At 46.4% G+C, this 17,622-nt stretch overlaps 1 protein-coding gene across 1 annotated transcript in view; it reads left to right on the top strand.

The window, feature by feature from the left end:
- TDRD9 (tudor domain containing 9) overlaps positions 1 to 15,835 on the top strand; it is a 54,651-nt gene extending 38,816 nt beyond the window's left edge. Inside the window, exons 26-29 of the mRNA XM_048220025.2 lie at positions 3,352 to 3,490; positions 7,304 to 7,422; positions 12,997 to 13,069; positions 14,312 to 15,835. Coding sequence (XP_048075982.1) covers positions 3,352 to 3,490; positions 7,304 to 7,422; positions 12,997 to 13,069; positions 14,312 to 14,413 — 433 coding nt within the window. The 3' untranslated portion in view covers positions 14,414 to 15,835. The remainder of the gene's footprint in view (positions 1 to 3,351; positions 3,491 to 7,303; positions 7,423 to 12,996; positions 13,070 to 14,311) is intronic.
- The last annotated feature ends 1,787 nt before the right edge of the window (positions 15,836 to 17,622 follow it).

The raw sequence follows: 17,622 nt of genomic DNA, 5'->3' as shown, positions 1-17,622 counted from the left end.
ATTGGAAGTGTGAGGTGATGGGAATGTGTGGTAAGAGGGGGCTCTCTCAGGTCTGGTGGGAAGCCTGTCGCCGCAGGTGCCCCTGGGCTTGCTCTCTGGCTTGCCACCTGCTGCCAGACCCGGGGCAGGACCTCCCGCCTCTGAGATTTCCCCGTCTGTGAGGAAGGACTGTTGCGGCTGTTGTGAGCTCACAGGCTTGTTGGGGGAGGAGGGGCCTGAGCTGTAGAGCTCTCAGCACAGCATCTGGGGCCAGGGCAGCCCCCTGTAGGGCGCGTCCATCCTACTGCAGTTGTTCCGGGCAGTGTCCTGGGGAGTAGCCTCAGCAGCGTTTGGAAATATTAGCAGACTTTTAACAAATACAGTTGTCCCTTCAACAACATAGCCTGCTGTTGATGGGAAGCCTTCCTGATAACCTAGAGTCAGTGAGCCTGTATCTTATATGTCATATGTACGTTATACTGCATTCTTGTCATCAAGCAACCTAGAGAAAAGAAATATATTTTCAACAAGTTTCCAGAAATTTTCCACTGTATTCATTGAAAAGAATTCATGTATAACTGGAGCTGCATAGTTTAAACCGGTGTTGTCGAAGGGTCAGCAGAACTTTGTAGATTCCTACAACGCACACCGCGGAATATTTAATAGAGCTTTTTTGTATGGAAGTTTCAGATTGTGAACTTTGAACTTTTGAGGAAATACATTTCTTTCTTTGGCTCATGTGGGGAGTTCTAGATTATTAGCTTACAGTACAGGGTGTTCTTCTGTTGTATTTATTTTAAACAGAATTGTCTGGAGATGTTAGCTCTTCCAAGCATAGCGGTTGTCAGCTTACCTAAACTTGAGTTCCTTTACGTAAGTTGTCTCAGAATGAACTATGTCTCTGGCATCCCCTTGGCTGTATCTTCATGGAACACACTTGGCTTTTGTTCCGTGATTTTGGCAGTTCTCCGTCAGAGTTTAAAATGTGTATTATAAAGGAAGTAAAAATATTTCTGTGGTCCTAATTACTACTAGGTTCACATGAGTTTTTAGGATGCCCAGAAAAGAATTAAAGCCAGTGCTTTGCTTAGCTTTGTTGATGAAAGGTATATTTTATTTTATTTTTTAAAGATTTTATTTATTTATTTGACAGAGAGAGACAGCCAGCGACAGAGGGAACACAGGCAGGGGGAGTGGGAGAGGAAGAAGCAGGCTCCTGGCAGAGGAGCCTGATGTGGGGCTCGATCCCAGAATGCTGAGATCACGCCCTGAGCCGGAGGCAGACGCTTAACGACTGCGCCACCCAGGTGCCCCTATTTTATTTTATTTTTAAAAGATTTTATTTATTTATTTGACAGAGAGAGACAGCCAGCGAGAGAGGGAACACAGGCTGGGGGAGTGGGAGAGGAAGAAGCAGGCTCCCAGCGGAGGAGCCTGATGTGGGGCTTGATCCGAGAACGCTGGGATCACGCCCTGAGCCGAAGGCAGACGCTTAACGACTGAGCCACCCAGGTGCCCCTGATTAAAGGTTTAGAGCCAATGAGCAGAGAATTACTACCCTGGTGTGGGTCAGTTCAAGGCTAAATCTTTTGAGACTGTCCTTGTTGTTGGTAAGTGTCGTTACCACATGTGAAGGACCCATGTTAGTGTCAGCAGCCATTAGTGAGGTGGAGGTGATGGGGCATTTTATTAACCGTGATGAAAAGCCGGCAGTCTGTTGGTGACCTGGGGCTATTACCTCTTTTCTGGAAAGATTTTCTATAAATTGAAATAATAGTGAATTATCTTCTATTAAAAATAACGGGAGCATACGATTTTTTTTTTAAGATCTTTTTTTTATTTATTTATTTGACAGAGAGAGAGACAGCCAGCGAGAGAGGGAACACAAGCAGGGGGAGTGGGAGAGGAAGAAGCAGGCTCATAGTGGAGGAGCCTGACGTGGGGCTCGATCCCAGAACGCCGGGATCACGCCCTGAGCCGAAGGCAGACGCTTAACCACTGTGCCACCCAGGCGCCCCGGGAGCATACGATTTAAAAAGACAATTTGGTGACTGTTTTTGTAACGCAGATGCTCGCCACCTAATTTATAAGCCTCAGTTCTGGCTCTCTTCTTTGAGTTTACTTAATGTGGGGTTCTCTTTCATTTTCATGAAAGTGAAAAAGAAGTCTGTGTGTTTGTGTGTGTGTACGTGTATCTTTAGGGCAAAGAAGAAAGCTCTGTTTTTGCCTAGATTATTTTCATCAAAACTTTCTTGATCTAGATTATGGGAAAAGGTCTGAGTTAAGAGTCAAAGAAAATTTGCAAAATATTTTAACAGGTATTAAGTATTAATATCTGTTCATTCATTTTATAATTATTTGTTGATCCTGTTCTGGGCTCTGGTGCTGGCATTTAAACTAATGCGTGGGACAGGAGAAGGAGCCTGGGGACAGAGGGCTCTGGGGGCACGGGGCGGGGCGAGGGGGGAGGACAGTTTCCCCGTGGAGGAGCCTGACTGGCCTGTAGGGAAGCCAGAGGAGCTGGAGCCTGGTGCAGGGTTGGGGGAGGGGGGAGAACGTGGTTTGAGATGACATGGGGGAGCGAAGCAGAGACTGGATGCTCTGTGGCTCAGAGTAGCTCAGGTTTTGCTCAGAATGCCACAGGAAACCACTGGAAGCCCTTAAGCAAGGGTGTGAGATCACTGGACTTGTTTTGAAAACTAACACTCTGCTACGTGGGAACCAGACTCGAAGAAGCGGGAGTAGATGTGGGGAGGTGGGTCAGAAAGTAGTCTCATGAGTCCAGGTGAGAAGTGGCGGTGGCTTGGACCAGGCAAGTGGCAGCTGAGATGGAGAGGATCATCAGATTTAGGGAAACTTTGAATATGGAAGTGATAGGACACGGTGCTGGAGAGGAGTGGGCAGTTTTTCATGAAATGAGGATGTAACGCTTTGTGTTGTATGTACGGTTGTTTCAGGATAGGAAGGTGGGACAAACATCTTGTAGGCTTTTACTAAGTGCTAGACTTCTTTCACAAGCCATAAATATATGTGTATAACCTTTTCTGCAGAAACCTCACTAATAAGAATTTAACCCATGAGAAGAATTCAAAGGTATGGGAAAAAACTGAATGAGATAAAATATTCTTTGTTATCTGCCACAGTGAGAAATAGAAACCTAAATAATGGATTAATAAGCATATATTCTATCCTTATAACTACGTATACTCTTACTTCAAATATAAAAAATGGAAGAGAAAATGCAAAAATGAAATTAGTTGCCATACTAGGGTTGGCAGAACTTAGGATGATTGTATCAGCCAGTTCCTTTGATAGTAAAACAGTGGTTTAATAATTTTGAGATATTAACTCTTCTGAAAACTTTCCATTTAGGGTTGATCGGGATGGAAAATGCTATACTGGAGTCCTTTGTGGTTTGGGGTGGAATCCAACTACAGGGGCCCCTATACTCCCAGAGCATGACATCGAGCTAGCGTTTGACGTTCAGTTCAACGTGGAGGATATTATAGAGGTAAGACTGACGTGTCCATCCCACTGTAGTAGCTGTCTCTGTCTCGTGGTTGGTTTGCACACCCATTTAGCAGTGGCGTGGTATCTGACCCGGTGCTTTAAATACAGACATGTGCCTCTGGTCCCGGAGGTGCTCACTCTGCCCTTACCTTCCTGTTTTACTTTTCTGCGTGAAGTAGCCTGACAGACGTGGCACCCTCTGAATTTCTCCTGTGGGATCTCCCGGCACAGTAAGCTTTTCTGGGCAGTGGAAGTAAACACCAGGGCAGCAGGACTGCTGTGAATCTCTGTCCAGGTCTGCTGCCAAGTCCACATCCTTGCTGGTTCGTGGTGGAAGAGAGGAAGCGAAGTCCTGCCCGGCTTCATCCTGTTGACGAGTGGGGGGGGCCTGCTGAGCGGACGACTCTGCCGCAGTTAGGATCAAGCACTTGGAAACTTAGGAAGCAGGTTGACAAAGCAATTTTATGGCTTTTGAATCTAATAATGAAAAATTTGGGCTTGTATTTTGTATGCTTTTATTCTTCTATTTCACTGTCATAGTAATTCAGTTTTATTGCATTTTACAAAGTGAGAAATAAAGCTGGTCCTTTACCACAGATAGTTGGGCAGCACTGCTGTAGAGTACCTGACCCCTCTCTCTTCTCAGAGGTTGCACAGAGTAGGTGAGGGGGCATCGCTGTGTCGAAGGGGGTGGGGGAGAAGGAGGCTGTGAGGTAAGCTGTGCTCTACAGCCTGCCCTTCTCCCGGGGGGCACTGCTCTTACCACCTGTCAGCCTTTCCTTTTACTGACGTAACTGCTCTTTCACTTACTGGTGCTTTGGGCTGAAAGATACTCCTTAGATCATAGGACTAATTGTAAAATGTAAAATGATAAACCTTCAAAAAGTAAACATAAGAGAAAATATGTGTGATCTTGGGTTTGGCAGTGAGCTTGTAGAAGCAACACCAAGAGCATAGCCTGTTAAAGAAAAACTTGAGAAGCTGGACTTTGTCAAAATTAAAAACTTTGCTCTGCCAAAGACCCTGCTAAAAGGATGAAAGGACAGGCTGTTCACGGGAGAAAATACTTGTGAATCATTTATGTGATAAAGGAGTTTTATGCATAATATGTAAGGAAGTCTTAAGACCTGGTAATTTAAGAAACAAAAACCAGATGAAACTGTGGACAGCAGTAAACACGAAGAGATGCTCAGCGTCCTGCTCATTAGGACACGCAAGTCAAGACCACGGTGACATTGCTCTGCCTGCCTGTTCCAGTGGCTACAACCCCGCACCGGACGGTAACGGATGCCGGCGAGCACGTGGGGCAACTGGAACTCTGCTTGGTGCTGGTGGGAATGCAGAGTGGAACTCCTGTTTTGGAAGACAAGATTCGTAAAAGTTGAACACATGTACCATAAGATCCAAGAATTCCACCTCTGGGTATTTATCTGAGAGATTTGAACAGTTACATCCGCATAAAATCTACAGGTGAATGTTGATGGCTTCATAGCTCATCCTTGTTGGAGGCTGGAAGCAATCAGGACGTCTCCCAGTAGGGGAATGCTCCAAGAAACCCTGCGACGGCCATGCAGAGGGGCACTCTTCAGCAGTACAAAAGCAGGAGAATGATATGAGTAAGTCTTAAATGCATGTCTGCACTGGGGAAGAAGCCAGGACTTGGAGGCTGCATGCTGTGTGACACCGTTCACTGGCACATTGTGGGCAAGGCTAGGCCGTGGGACAGCGAGCAGAGCAGAGGGACTGCTCTGTGGGTTCCCAGGGCGCCTATCACCCCACAGACTGCGCCTCCTGAAGGAGGGGCGCTGAGGTGTGCGACGGGGACACATGCACACAGACTGAGGAGAAAAAGGAGCTCTGGAAACAAGACTGCAGCCAGAACGCAGCTGCACGTGGACTCTGACCCCTCCGCGGTCTGGCTGCTTCGCTCTGAAACTGCGTTATGCGGTACTGGGGTTGGACCGGCAAGTGCCTGCCGGCGGGGGCCAGACTGCCGCTCACCGACAGAGCAGTTACAGACGGCGCAGGAGGGCTGGAACAGACCTCGGGCCACGGCGTGAGCCAGACATTGATCAGTGCGAACTCATGTTTAACTTACACATGCACAGACGGTGGCTTCACTTACATACATCTGTCACCTAGCCCTGTGAGGGCCTGGAAGCCGTGACATCCCGGCAGCCGTGAACACACCTGATACCCAGACTGTGGTTTCTGATAGGATTTTCCAGTGAAAGGAACCAGGGCTCCTTGGAAAAATGGGTTTCCCTAAGCTTGGAGCCGGGAAAACAGAGGAGGAGCCTTGGAGCTTCTTGTAGTGCCAGAAAGTAAAGACATACTCAGAAACCAAAGGATTGAGGCACGTCAGAGGGACATGGGGCCACTGAAGGAGCTCCTGCTGACCAGAGCTGGGGCAGTTTGGTGTAGTGTCGGACTGTGACTCAGTGTCAGATGATTATCTGTGTGTCCATAGGATAGAAATACATGATTTAATGAACAGATGAGGAAGAAGAGACAGATCTTGCATAAGAAGAATTCCCAGTACTACCTGTAGACACTTTCTCCAGGAAGTAGAGCTCAGTCTGCCCCCAGACCCCACTTTGAGGATGGACTGGACTCAGTGATGTGCTTCCAAGCAGAAGAGGAGGGGAAGGGAGAGGACAGACTTTGCGGTCTCGGCAGACACCACCTCAGCTAAGTGCTCAAGGCCAGCGTCACAGTGATTGGTCATGGTGATGGCACCCATGCCCTCGTGTGATGAGATGATGAAGTGCCTCACTTCTGGGGGCTTCTCCCCAAAACCCATCACCTCAGTCTAACCATGGGGAAATGTCACACGAGCCCACACTGGGGACATCCCATGAAAGACCTGCCCAGAACTCCTCAGAGAATTGTCAAGGTCTTGAAAAACAAGAAAAGGCTAAGGAACTGCTCTCGATCAGAGGACACTGGGGAGTCATGACACAGGTGTAGGCTAGTGCACTGGGTTGGGTCCTGGAACAGAGAAGGGACGTGGTGGGAAGCTGGTCAGTCTGGATGGAGCCTGGGCTTCTCAGTGAGACTCGCATACCGGGGGTGTGAGGCACTTGCTGGCTGGGCTGGGGGCACACTTCATTGTCACGTCTGTCTTCACAGCTCCACTGTAGATCTCAAATTAGTAAAAATGGAGAGTTTTATTATAAAACTATGACAATGACTGGTAACAAAACATGGCTTGTCATACCTCTGGGGGTGAGATACTCCCTGGGCTTCAGTATAAACATTACAAGCAAGAGGAACACGTATGATATAGGTAGATTTTGAACTGTGTGACCCCATGAGTTTAACAAGTGTGATTAGACTGAAAACTCTGAACGTTTCTTGCTGATTTTTAATTTTTCTTTTGTTACTGTTTCTTAAATTAGGATAGTGGTATTGATGTTATTTGTGTTTTAATAATTTGCTTCAGAAACCATATTGATGATAGTTGTAAGAATATAAACTCTGGGGGTGTCTGGGTGACTCCGTCAGCTGAACATCTGACTCTTGATTTTGGCTCACGTCATGATCTCAGGGTCCTGGGATCGAGCTCCAGGATGGGCTCCGAGCTCAGTGCAGAGTCTGCCTGAGATTCTCGGTCTCTCCCTCCCTCTGCTCCTCCCCTTGCTCACTCCGGTACAAGTGCTTGCACACGCACACGTGCTCTCTCTTTCTCAATAAATAAAATCTTTTTAGAAAGAACATGAACAACTCTGAATGCTAATGAAGTATTTAAATGTAGAATGAAATTCAGTTATAGTAGAACCGTATGAATATTTATATTGTCATTTATTTACAGATTAATATTCTCAGGGCTGCTATTAACAAGCTAGTGTGTGATGGACCAAATGGATCAAAGTTTCTTGGGCCAGAAAGAATTGCACAGTTACAGGATAATGCTCGTCAGAAGCTTCTAGGGTAAGTTGTACACTTTTTAAAAGGTACTCAATACCCAAAGCTGCCTTAGGAATTGTGAGAAAGGCTAATTTTAGTTTTCTCTCTTCACTTTTTTACATAAAATTTTTCTGTGAACTTTGCACTGAAGTTTGACCCATGTAAGGTGCTCAGGCCATCTCAGGGTATTCGGCCAAGGGGCTGGCACCCAGATCAGAAACAATGCTAGAAAATATTCAAAGTGCTTATGAAACTAAAAGAAATCCACCCAAAATGTACATGGGAAGGTGTGGAATGTCACCAAGAGGTCCCATGCTCTGTGACCACACAACTTGAGTCCTGCCGGCACAGGACACTGCCTCGGGCAAGCAGGGACCCGCGACCGAGGCTCCTCGTCAGCTCCTTACAGCCGCTGTCAGCAGGGCGACCATGTCCTGACCAGTTGGGCAGGTGGGGCTTTGTGTAACAGTTCAACAACTGTCGTATGTTTGTAGAGTTGTGCTAACCCTGACCACGACTCGGTCTTAGAACATTTCAGCCATCCTCAAAAGTTCACTTAGACATTTTAAAACTAAATTGTGGTGATGGTTGCACAACTCCACAAATTTACTAAATTATTGAATTGTATACTTAAAATTGATTAATTTTATAGTATATAAATTGTATCTCAATAAAGCTGTCTTTTAAAAAGATTTATTTGAGGTAGAGAGTGCGCAAGCAGGAGCAGGGAGGGGGCAGAGACAGAGGGAGATGCAGGCTCCCCGTGGAGCAAACCCTGGGATCACGACCTGAGCCGAAGGCATATGCTTAGCCTACTGAGCTACCCAGGCATCCCAATAAGGCTGTTTAAAAAAACATAAGTTGGGGCGCCTGGGTGGCGCAGTCGTTAAGCGTCTGCCTTAGGCTTAGGGCGTGATCCCAGCGTTCTGGGATTGAGCCCCACATCGGGCTCTTCCGCTGGGAGCCTGCTTCTTCCTCTCCCACTCCCCCTGCTTGTGTTCCCTCTCTCACTGGCTGTCTCTCTCTGTCAAATAAATAAATAAAATCTTAAAAAAAAATTAAAAAAATAAAAATAAAAAAACCTAAGTTATTCTTGCCCAGCTGTAAGCACCTCCCGTTTCCCCCCCGGCAACCACTGCTCTGCGTTTGGTCTCTGTAGATTTGTCTTCTCTGAAAAACCTGTTGTAAATGGAACCACGGTGGTTTAATCTGGCTTCCCTCACTTGGCATAACATGTTTGCGGCTCATGTGTGTTGTAGCACCTTCTGCTCTGTTACCGGGTGACACTCCATTGTCTCTTTGTTCAGCAGTGGGTGAAAGGTGTGGGTTGTTGCCAGTACCCGGCTGTGTTGACTAGCGCTACTGTGAGGAGTCATGTGAAGTCTTTGGGTGATACTTACTTTCAGCTCTTTGAGGAGAGATCTAGGAGTATCACGGGTAGGTTGTTAATTTCTTAAGGAACAGCCAAACCGTTGTCCACAGTGACTGCCCGTTACGTTCCCGCCAGCGGTCTAGGACGGTTCTGGTCTCTCAGGTCCCTGCCAGCGCTCGCCATCGTCAGCATACTTGCTTATTGCTGATAGTCTGGTGACAGTGTGGTGGCGTCTCACAGTGGTTTTAGTTTGCGTTTCCTTAATGACTAATGATAGAAAGCATCTTTTTATATTAACTAATTATATATTTCTCAGTGGAATATCTGTTTAAATCTTTTACCCATTTTTAAATTGAGTTGTTGTCTTATTAATTGAGTTGTAGAAACTATACATTCTGGCTCAAAGTTTCTTAGCGGGTATGCCATTTGCAGATATTTTCCTGGTGTTTGGTCTTCATTTTCTTAAGTGTCTTCTGAAAAACACAGTGGTTAGTTCGATGATGTCTGCTTCATCTGTTTTAAAATGGATTATGCTTTTGGTGTTATATCTGAAAAATCTTTGCTAAGCCCAAGGTCACAGAAGTTTTCTGCTCTTTTTTCCTCTCTCATATTTACTTGGTGTATTTAGGTTTTTGGTCTGTTTTGAGATTTCGCCTATATAAATACAGTGTGAGATGTGAGAGTCTAAGTTCATTGTGTCACAGATGAATACCCGTTCATTAAAACTTCCTACTTTCCCCCACTGAAATGCTTTGGCACTTGTCAAAAATCACTTGGCCACAAATGTTGTACAGGTTTATTTCTGGCCTTTCTATTTTGTTCTGTTTATTGTCTATCTTATGTCAGTAGTGTACTGTCTTGATTGCTATGGCTTTATAGTAAGTCTTGAAATTGGGTAACATTAGTCTTCCTATTTTGTTTTTATTTTTTCAAAATTATGCTTACTATTCTAGATCCTTTTCATATACATTTTATTTCTTTATTTTTATTTTATTTTTATTTTTTTATTTTTTTAAAAGATTTATTTATTTGACAGAGATAGAGACAGCCAACGAGAGAGGGAACACAAGCAGGGGGAGTGGGAGAGGAAGAAGCAGGCTCATAGCTGAGGAGCCTGATGTGGGGCTCGATCCCATAACGCCGGGATCACGCCCTGAGCCGAAGGCAGACGCTTGACCGCTGTGCCACCCAGGCGCCCCTCTTTATTTTTAAAATTTTATTTATTCTTTTTATTTCTTCTTTTTTAAGATTTTATTTATTTGACAGAGAGAGTGAGTGCACACAAGCAGGGAAGAGGCAGAGGGAGAAGGAGCAGCAGACTCCCCGCTGAGCCAAGGATGCAATGCAGGCTTGATCCTGGGACCTGGGATCCTGACCTGAGCTGAAGACAGACCTGTAACCATCCGAGCCCCCAGGCGCCCCCAGACTAATTTCTGTTGGTCCATCCTTATATGTGCTGCTGGTTTTTTTGCCATCTCAGGCCTGTAGGTGTTGGTTGCTGTAAGGGATTTTCCATTTCAGTTATTGTACTTTTCAACTCTAGATTTTCTCTTTGGGGTTTTTTCTTTTGTGTAGTTTTTAATTCTTATTGCAATTATTTGCCTGTATTTTTTTAAATGTGGTTTGCTTTAATTCTTTTTACATACAATGGCAGCTTTGAAGTCTTGTGCACTAAACCCAAATTTGGGCCCACTCAGCTTTTCTTGGCTGCTTTTTTCCCCTGAGTGTGGGTCATACATTCCTGTTTCTTGCAAAATGTCTTCTAATTTTTTGCTGAAAATTGGTCATTTTATTTTTTTTTAATTTTTAAGTATTTTTTAGTCTCAGGGGTAGAATTTAGTGATTCATCTGTCTTCTAGAACACCCAGTGCTCATTCCATGAAGCACCCTCCTTGATGCCCATCACCCAGTTACCCCATCCCACCTCCCTCCCCTCCAGCAACCCTCAGTTTGTTTCTTAGAGTTCAGCATTTCTTATGGTTTGTCTCCCTCTCTGATTTCATCTTTTTTTATATTCCCCTCCCTTCCTCTCTGTTCATGTGTTTTGTTTCTTAAATTCTACATATGAGTGAATTCATATGATAATTGTCTTTCTCTGATTGACTTATTTCGCTCGGCATAATACCTTCTAGTTCCGTCCATGTTGCAAATGGCGAGATTTCATTCTTTTTGATGGCTGAGTAATATTCCTCTGTGTGTGTGTGTGTGTGTGTGTGTGTGTGTGTGTGTGTGTACTGTGTATACTGTGTCTTCTTTACCCATTCACCTGTCATTGGGCATCAAGGCTCTTTCCACAGTGTGGCTGTTGTGGACGTTGCTGCTATAAACGTTGGGGTGCAGGTGCCCCTTCAAATCACTGCATCTGTATCTTTGGAGTTAATACCGAGTAGTGCAGTTGCTGGGTCGTAGGGTAGCTTTATTTTTAACTTTTTGAGGAACTTCCCCATTATTTTCCAGAGTGGCTGCCCCAGTTTGCATTCCCACCATTACTGTAAGAGTGTTCTCCTTTTTCCACATCCTCACCAACATCTGTTGTTTCCTGAGTTGTTAGTTTTAGCCATTCTGACTGGTGTGAGGTGGTATCTCATTGTGGTTTTGATTTGTGTTTCCCTCATGCTGAGTGATGTGGAGCATTTTTTCATGTCTGTTGTCCATTTGTATGTCTTCTTTGGAGAAAGGTCTGCTCACGTCTCCTGCCTGTTTCTTAGATGACATGGTATAGTAGTGTAAGATACCGATCCCCTACAGGACTCCGCAGGGTTCTGCAGAGTGTTTCCTGCCCTGTTGTGAGGCCACTGATGCCTGGGTTCTGTTTTTGTTTTAATTCTCCTTTTTATTTTTGGCCTGGCTTACCAGGAGTTGTCCTTGTGCGTGCATTGCTTAGTGCTCAGCCAGTGATTCGTCAGACGTTGTACTTAAGGACTTAAGCCTTTAAGCTTCTGCCCTCTGCCAGGAGATACTGTGTGGTTTGGGGAATGCAGCCAAAGTTCAGATAATTTTGAACTCTTCCCGACTTTTATTTTTTTCCCCCCAGGGCTTTCCCGTGTGTGTGTGCTGCCTCCCAGTCATCCGGGGCTGTGTGGCCGGCTCAGAGCTGCCGTGGGTCTTGTCTGCATGTGTGTGCGGCCTTCTAGTCATCCGGGGAGTGTGTGGAGGGTCCGTCTGGCCCTCTGGTACTCTCATTCCCAAGATCTTCCTCTTGGGCTTCTAGCTTGTCTGTTTGTCCGCTCTGGCCCCAAGCAGGACTGTGACCTAAGGCTCCAGAGCTATGGGCTTTCTCCATTTATTTCCTACCAGGTGCACTATTTTTGCTGACAGTGCTGCCAGATGGGAGGGTTTTTCACCCTCTGCATCTGATCGAGTAAGCTCAGTCTGGCAGTGAAGATGCTGGTGTCCATGGCCAGCGTGGCCCTGGTAGTGCTGGGGTCCTAGACTGAGCTGGTGGGTGGGAGTAGCTAGCCCCAGGCAGGAGCTCCACCCCAGACGCCACTGTTCTTACCTGAACACAGGGTTCTTTGTGAATGAATGCTTCTCAACTTACTTGCTTTTGGTGAATTTCAAATGTTTGAGGGTTTGTGGGTTTTTGGACAATTTTGTCAAATTTTATAGTTGTTTGAGGGGGCAAGAAGATTTCCAGACTTCTTTATTCTGTCATTGCTAGAAGTCTATCTCTATGAGCCCTTTTAAGCTGATGGCATTTCCAACGGGTGTCTAAGAGTAGATGATGTAACATACCGTGTTCCATTCAGTGAGGCAGCCGTGTGTGGCATGGGGCAGTGCCGCTCGCCATGAAAGCATGGGGAGAACGAGAGTTGGTCTTCTGTGTCTCCTGCGTTCCATTCTTCTGTTTTTGAGTGGACAGTGTATTAAAATGTTCTCTGGCCATAACTACATAAATCTGGACCTTTTAAAAACTTACTGCAGTTATAATTCTGGATTTTAATCTTTTTTTAGAGTGCCTGGGTGGCTCAGTCAGTTGGGTGTCTGCCTTCGGCTCAGGGCATGGTCCTGTGGTCCTGGTGCGAGTCCCGCATTGGGCTCCCTGCTCAGTGGGGAGTCTGCTTCTCCCTCTGCCTGCCCCTCCCCCTGCTCGTGTGCCCACTTGCATTCTCTCTCTCTCCCTCTCTCTCACAAAAATATATAACAAAAATCTTTTTTTAATCCTAGTGTTTTCAGTTACTGACATAAAATTAAGATGATTTAATTCTTTTTTTTTTTAATTTTAGTTTGTTCTGTCAGTTGAAACCAAGACAGAGAGTTGTCCCTAAGTGGCATGAAAAGCCATATGAATGGAATCAGGTGAGTGAGAAATAGTGCCGTGGGGACAGCCTGCCCCCTGGAGCGACAGGCTTGGGAGGTGCAGAGCAAGGGTTGTGGAGGGTCCCGAGAGAGCGGAAAGGGACAGGCAGTGTGGACGGCTCTTCTGGTTCATGGGGTGGTGTCACAGACTAGACAGGCTGTCTCTGGATGCTGTGCTCGCCGTGATGCCCAGGGCGACTGTCCTGTAACTGTGGATGAAACGGTGAGAACGGCTGACAGAGCACCGCAGCCAAGGTGGCTTAGCTGGCAGACAGCTACCTTTTCATAGTCCCAGCACAGCCGGGCCCCGTTCTGGTGAGGGCCCCGTTCCTGGCTTGTGTCCTCATGGGGTGGAGAGAGGTGATCTCTCCCTCACGTCTCTTCTGAGAAGGGCTCTAACCCCGTCGTGGGGGCCTCCCCCTTGTGGCCTCATGTAACCCCACTCACCTCCCAAAGGCCCCATCTCCAAACCACCGACACAGTGGGGACTTGAACGTCAGCGTATGGATCTGGGGCACAGGTGAGTCCATAGCAGTTGGGAAGTAGGGCAGGCCCACCTGGAGCGCCTGGACATTTATATTTACATGCAAAGTTTTGAAAACTGAGTAAAATTTGACTTGAGGGGAAGGAACTAAGGGACGGGCTTTCAGCTTTAATTGTAGAGCCAACGGCGTCTTTGTAAATAAACCAGCCGCAGCTTAAGTGAGAAGATGCTCCTGCAGGTGGTGTTTTCTCATCCCGAGTCTAAAGGAAGCTTTCCTTCTCTTGTGTGCACCTTGACCGGTGTCCCTCTTCAGAGCCCTCGGGGTGGGACCCAGAGCCAGCTCCATGTGTGCAGAGCCCTGCCCAGGCGGCAGGAGGGGCGCCAGCCACTTCTCCCGCAGACTCTGTCGGGTGCGCAAGCGCATAGCATGACTTAGTTTGAAAGCAGAACTTTATTTTGAGGTTGATGTGTTTTAGAAAATGTATACATATTTAAAAGCCTATAACGAAGTTGCAGTTCATGTGTATGTGGAAAGCGGTGTGCGTGAGCTTCGAGTAAAGGTCAGACATAAAGTAGTGAGTGCCAGGAGAGATGGGCAGCGTTCTGGAAATACGCTTGGAAGCTGACAGACCACTTTGCCCTGTCTGACGTGTCTGTATGTGTCTAATTTTATTTATTCAGTTTACTTATTTTACTCGATGTCCAGAGGAGTCCCATTTTCTAGAAAGGTCTGACTGGTCCTTTTGTCTGCCCCTCAGGTGGATCCAAAGCTGGTCATGGAGCAGGCTGACCGGGAGAGCGGCCGAGGGAAGAACACCTTTCTCTACCAGCTCCACAAACTGATTGTTCTCAGCACCTAGGCGTGCCGGCAGGTTGTAACCCAGTTCCTCTCGCAGGAACCGAGACCCGCCACGCAGACAGGTGGATTAAAGGCTCCATCTGCAGACTGACTTTTCTCTGTATCTGAATGTTACAGTCTTGCCCGCTGCATTTCAAAGGTCTTCTCCATCCCTATTCCTCTTCCTGTGTGGGTGGTGGCTGGAGAGTGGTGTTTCTGTTCAGGTGGGAAGGATTGGAAAGTCTAGTCTTTTCTAGAAACAGAAAATCACTGTGTTGAAGATTTTGGGAAAAACCGCTGAAAGACTTTGGAAAAATAGCTGTGTTTTGCTTTAAACCTATTAAGGTAAATACAAATAGCTGAACATATAAGGTTCCAGTAGGTGCTAGTATGTTCTATTTTGTTACAGTGATTTAAACCTGGGATTTAGGGGGAACCACGATCCCCAAACCTCAGTTTACCACAAAGGAGAGCTGTGTGTTTCTCAAAACCATGTGGCATTTTCTAATTTTTTTTTTCTGTGAGGGAAGATTTTTGTTAAAACTAACTTCAGTTTTGTATATTCCAGATTTTTACCTACGTTATAATTCTAAGTCTAAATTTTGAAAATCAGATTACCTGGCAACTAGTATATTTATTTTAAAGCAATAAAAGTGTTAGACTAAGTTTCTGTTTCTGACAGTTTTTAGTCAGAGGAGATTAAAATGTATTTCATTCTAAAACCTCAGAATTGAGAAAACTGATAAAGGGGAATGTAGGCCTTTTTGTGAGCACGAGCTCCTGTGGGTCAGGGATGCATGAAAACAGCAGTCACCATGAAGCCCGCAGAAAGGGATCCCTGCTGGCTCGCGCGGGTGTCGGGGGCGCTGGCGTGAGGGTCTGCAAGGGGCAAGTGGAAGCATGAGCAAAGCGGTCCGCCTCAGCCGGTGGGTTCCAGCTGGGCAGTTCGAAGCTCGTGGGAAAATCCGAGAAGCATGTGTATTTGGGGGCTACAGGGTGGTGACCAGGAGCTCATGTAGAGGGACTGGGAAACCGCCAGTCTGGGGAGCTCCTGTAAACTGGGGGCCCAGCCAGTGCTCTGTTGGGCCTGGTGGGTCCACGGGGCTGGCGGTCAGCAAGCCCGCTGGGGGGCCAGCGTTGTGTGTGTGTCCCTGTGTCGCTTTCATGACCTGAACATTGTCGCCCGTGTCTCACCTGCGCCTCCATTCTTGCTGAGCTCTGAGCAGGTCCAGCTGGGACATTCTGGGAATGCGCTCCCCAGCTATAGGCAGGAGGTGGGCACCACAGTGGCAGCACAACCCTTCGCGATGCCTGAGAGCAGCCAGCAGTTTGTCCAGCTCGAAGGTCAGCGTTCCACCTGTCTTTTCAGCAAGACCTCGTGGGAAAAGATGCAGGATATTCCTCTGGCTGCTTGTTCTTCACTGCGCCAGGGTCCGAGGCAGGCGCCGTGGTGGTCCAGGTGGGGTCGCTGTGCTTCCTGCTTGTTTGTGTTCCAAAGTGACATGAGTGGTGAAAAAATTAAGGAGTACCGAAAGGCTTGTTTTTTATTTATTTATTTATTTATTTATTTAAAAGATTTTATTTATTTGACAGAGGGAGACAGCCAGCGAGAGAGGGAACACAAGCAGGGGGAGTAGGAGAGGAAGAAGCAGGCTCCTAGCGGAGGAGCCTAATGTGGGACTCGATCCCAGAACGTTGGGATCACGCCCTGAGCCGAAGGCAGACGCTTAACTACTGAGCCACCCAGGTGCCCCTGAAAGGCTTGCTTTAAAAAAAAAAAAATCCAGCTCCTTTGTTTCTCTGGTTCTAATTCTTAAAGAAAACCATTCTGACTCTTTTTTTTTTTTTTTGGTCTGGAATTGTCTCCATCTTGCTAAGTATTGTATTTAAGTAAATCCTGCTTCTTCTTGATTTCCACCATGTCATTATTTACTTGCTGCTGGAACGGGTAAATACTGGGCTCTTTATATCATCCTGTACCTGTTTGCCCATCCCCGTCACCCATGCGGCCACATTCACGTTGTGGTGTCCTCCTTCTTTACAACAGTGACTTCGTCAGTACCGCTTCCTGCAAAACCAAGTAGCACGCTTGATCGCCTTCTCCCCACATGGCTTAAAGTCGAACGGGTGATTGCCTTGCTGTTCATGTGCATGCTCCTCTGGGCCCATGGTGTTGTTAGAGGTTTTGTTTAAGTTCCAGTTAGTTGGCATTCAGGGTTCTACCAGATTCAGGTGTACAGTGTGCTGATTCAACACCTCCCGACATGACCCGGTGCTCATCCCAGCAAGTGCGCCCCTTCATCCCCATCACCTGTTCCCCCATCCTCCACCCCCCTCGGCTCCGATACCATCAGTTTGCTCTCTGTAGTTAAGAGTCTGTTCCCTGGTTTCTCTCTCTCTTTTTTTTTCCCCTTTGCTCATTTGTTTCTTAAATTCTGCATATGAGTGAGATCATTCAGTGTTTGTCTTTCTCTGACTTCACTTAGCATAATGCTCTCTAGATCCATCCATGTTGTTGCAGATGGCAAGACTTCATTCATTTTTATGACTGAGTAATATTCTATTATGTATATAGACCACATCATCTTTACTTATTCAGTCAATGGATACCTGGGCTGCTTCCGTATCTTGGCTGTTGTAGGTAATGCTGCTATAAACATAGGGGTGCATGTATCCCTTTGAATTAGTGTTTTGTATTCTTTGGGGGAATGCCCAATGGTGTGATTACTGGATCATAGGGTAGTTCTGTTTTTTCTTTTTGGACAGGTCTGTTTTAACTTCTTGAGGAACCTCCAGACTGTTTTCCAGAATGACTGTACCAGCTCACATTCCCACCAGCAGTGTAATAGGGTTCCCCTTTGTCCACATCCTTGCCAACACACATTTCCTGTGTTGTTGATTTTAACCATTGTGACAGGTGTGACAGGTGTCTCATTGGGGTTTGGTTTGGCATTTCCCCGGTGATGAGTGATGTTGAGCATCTTCTCATGTGTCTGTTGGCTGTCTGTATGTCTTCTTTGGAAAAGTGTCTGTTAGTGTCTTCTGCCCATTTCTTTTTTTTTTTTTTTAAAGATTTATTTATTTATTTATTTGACAGAGATAGACAGCCAGCGAGAGAGGGAACACAAACAGGGGGAGTGGGAGAGGAAGAAGCAGGCTCCCAGCGGAGGAGCCCAATGTGGGACTCGATCCCGGAACGCCGGGATCATGCCCTGAGCCGAAGGCAGACGC

This window comes from Ursus arctos, unplaced genomic scaffold (assembly GCF_023065955.2).
Source record: "Ursus arctos isolate Adak ecotype North America unplaced genomic scaffold, UrsArc2.0 scaffold_25, whole genome shotgun sequence".
In the NCBI taxonomy this organism is placed as follows: domain Eukaryota; kingdom Metazoa; phylum Chordata; class Mammalia; order Carnivora; family Ursidae; genus Ursus; species Ursus arctos.
The sequence above is the reverse complement of the archived record's forward strand: the minus strand, read 5'-3'. Positions and strand labels throughout refer to the sequence as shown.